Source organism: Austrofundulus limnaeus, unplaced genomic scaffold (genome assembly GCF_001266775.1).
Source record: "Austrofundulus limnaeus strain Quisiro unplaced genomic scaffold, Austrofundulus_limnaeus-1.0 Scaffold77, whole genome shotgun sequence".
Taxonomy (NCBI): domain Eukaryota; kingdom Metazoa; phylum Chordata; class Actinopteri; order Cyprinodontiformes; family Rivulidae; genus Austrofundulus; species Austrofundulus limnaeus.
In genome coordinates, this window is record NW_013952479.1 from 1,579,257 (window position 1) to 1,582,103 (window position 2,847).

Sequence of the window (2,847 nt, forward strand, 5' to 3'; positions counted from 1 at the left end):
TGATAATTTCAGCCTCTTACTTTTTAAATAGGCAAACGTGATTTTCCTGTTTCTTTGTGCTACTTTCAGCGTCCTTCAGCTTCTATTTGGCTGATTTTAGCTTTTTTAGCCATCATTCTGACCTTTTCTATCTGCTAATTTTAACATTTTTTTATTTTTGCAGCTGCTTTTTGCCAAATTCAGCCGTTTTTTGTGCTTTTTGTCTCATTTGAGTCTTTTTCAACTAAATTCACTTTTTGTGATAGTTTCAGTTTTTTCAGCTGCCTGTTTTTTAAGACTTGTTTCAGCTTTTTTAGTTCAACAAAAATCTCAGCATTTTTACAGGAAATGTAAATTCTAGTTGCCCTTGCTTTCATCTTCAGTTGGCGTGCATGAAAACTTGGAATTATGCTCCTATTCAGGTGTGGGATTATAATCTGTTGGGTGCACAGCAGGCGTTTGACAAATAGTTGTAAGATTAGTTTGGTTTATTTCGAACATGTTCTCTATATACAGACAATCATTTTAATTGAAGAAAAGACAATTAAAATAAAGAAAGTGTAAGTTATTACAAGTATCTCCATGTTTTTCTAGTATAGCTCGCATGTTGAAACGTATTTAATCCCACCCCTTCAACAGTAATTATCAACCCTCACCAGTCTAACCCCATCATTACCACCACTAATGAAATAACAGACATATTTACTGTATTTAACACAGGTTTTTGTCGTATTTTTATGTGTTTATGATTGAAGAGAGGACGGGTTTCATGTCTCACACTGATGGAACTTTCTGATGATTTGATAAAAAGCCTAAAAGAATAAATTTATATTTATTAAACCTGATAATCAGATAAATGAGTCATATCAAAGACTTTCACTTGAACAGATCAGACTCTTGGTTTTGATGGAGAGTTGAAGCTTTGATGAGTGTTTAGCTCTCTCTGAACTCTGCGTTGTTCCTGTTTGGACACATTGTACAGAAACATGAAGCGAGCCGAGCACCGTCGCCTCATGTCATCAGGATGCATCGTGAAAGCAGCGTTTGCACCTCCTCCTCCACACATACCTCCGTCTCCTCTCTGTCCTCGCCTCTCAGATCGGTGCGGTGACACTCTCCAGCTCGCCGGCGGGCCGGGCCGCAGCCCTGTGCGTCGTCACTTTGATCTTCCCTGCAGTTATTAAGAGAGCTGGCCGGAGCCCAGGGGGCACTTGATAATACCAGGATATGATCATAGCTGCGCCGCTTCACATCCTGTAATGCAGACATCAAAACACTTCTCTAAATAGGGCAGAAGCAGGTTGAGAGGATGAGTTCAGATTAAAAAAAAGTTTTCCTTTTTTTTTTAACAAGGAGAAGCCAATTTGGATTCTGCAAGTAGATACTTGGGGTTCTGCAAATGCAAGCAATTCCTTTATCTCTTGCCTGTAGCAGCACTCTTCAAAAGGCCTCTGTGCTCCGACTTTCCTGACTCCCAGATGAAAGCGGCTCACTTTTTTCTTTTTTTTTTTCTTTTTTTTTACAGCTGGAAATCCTTGATAAGTTTGTTCAACTTTTCAGAGCGTGCTCTGCAGAATTCAGTTCTCGTTGCATCACATGGAATCATGCATTAAGTCGATTCAGGGGGGGACTGTTTCTGGTTTTCGGTCACAGGGTTGGCTTAATGTGGTGCAGATTCACACGGGGTGACATCATGGGGAGCAACGGCCACATGTGCGTCCCAGCAGAACGTAACCACTGCCTTGTTTACTTCTCCCCAGTTGGTTCTCCTTAAAAAAAAAAACATTTTTTTAAATCTTCATTGCTCCTGAGCTGCACGGGGAGAGAACTCCCTCTAGTGGCTGTAAGGTGAACTCCTCTTCAGTGTAAACATGTAGCTGTGTTGTTGAACTCATCTAATAATGACTGTGTTGTGTGTTGGCAGGCGAAGAGAGCGGTGCAGCGGGGAGCCACGGCCGTCATCTTCGATGTGTCGGAGAACCCAGATGCCATCGATCAGGTTGGTGCGCACCTGGAGTTAGCCAGGCTTTCACACTGCCTAAATTAAAAAATAAAAAAAAACTGCTTCTTCGTTTTGGAAGTCACGTGTTTGTGCAAACAGTGATCTGTGCAATTTTCAACTCCACAACTTGTGTTTGGAGGACTGACGATGGATACCCAGGTTCAGCTTTCACCGAACTGCGTGCAGCTGCTGATTGCACAGGTAGAGCAGGTTACCTGAGCTGCCGGAGCCCACAGAGCCGTGCTCCTGTACGAGAGCACACCTCCTGTCACACTCGTCCACGTATCGCTTTCTTCCACCACTCCTGTAAAGCAGCTCTAATCCCTCCAGTTGCTCCTTTTGTCGCAAGAATTTTCTTGCGGTATTCATCCTCGTAAAGGCCAGCCCAGGCCCGGACTTGCAGAGTTTCTTTTCTTTTCTCTTTCCCTTTTTTTTTCTCTCTCTCTCTCTCTCTCCTCCTCTTCTTCTCTGCTGCTGGGTCGTAAAGTGCTTAGCTGAGAGATAAAAGGGATTGCGCACAGACCACATGAAAGGCAGCGCTGGGCGGCTGCGTTAAATTCCCCCGAGAGGCTTTTCCAGTCAGAGCAGAGACGGGAGCCGCGAGGCCGAGGGGCGGGGAGGGGGGAGGGGCTTAGGGAGAATTAAGGCCCCCCAGCCAAAATTAGATGAAGCTTTTTGAAAAGTTAAAGCACTTGACCTTGATTTATTTATTTATTTCCCCCCACTCATTTCGGACTAGAAAATGAAGACGAGCTGCTCGGGGAGAAGTTAGACTTTTTTTTATAAAGTTGCAGCTTCAGCAAACTTTACAGCAGAAACACGACAACAGAGGAATCCATAACGTTTTATTTTCCCCGTACCCCCCC

At 43.6% G+C, this 2,847-nt stretch overlaps 1 protein-coding gene across 2 annotated transcripts in view; it reads left to right on the top strand.

The window, feature by feature from the left end:
* The window catches only part of znrf3 (zinc and ring finger 3), a 103,394-nt gene that overhangs the window by 82,171 nt on the left and 18,376 nt on the right, over positions 1 to 2,847 (top strand). For both annotated transcript variants that reach the window (XM_014011159.1, XM_014011160.1), the window contains exon 3: positions 1,904 to 1,978. In XM_014011159.1, the coding sequence (XP_013866613.1) occupies positions 1,904 to 1,978 (75 nt within the window). The remainder of the gene's footprint in view (positions 1 to 1,903; positions 1,979 to 2,847) is intronic.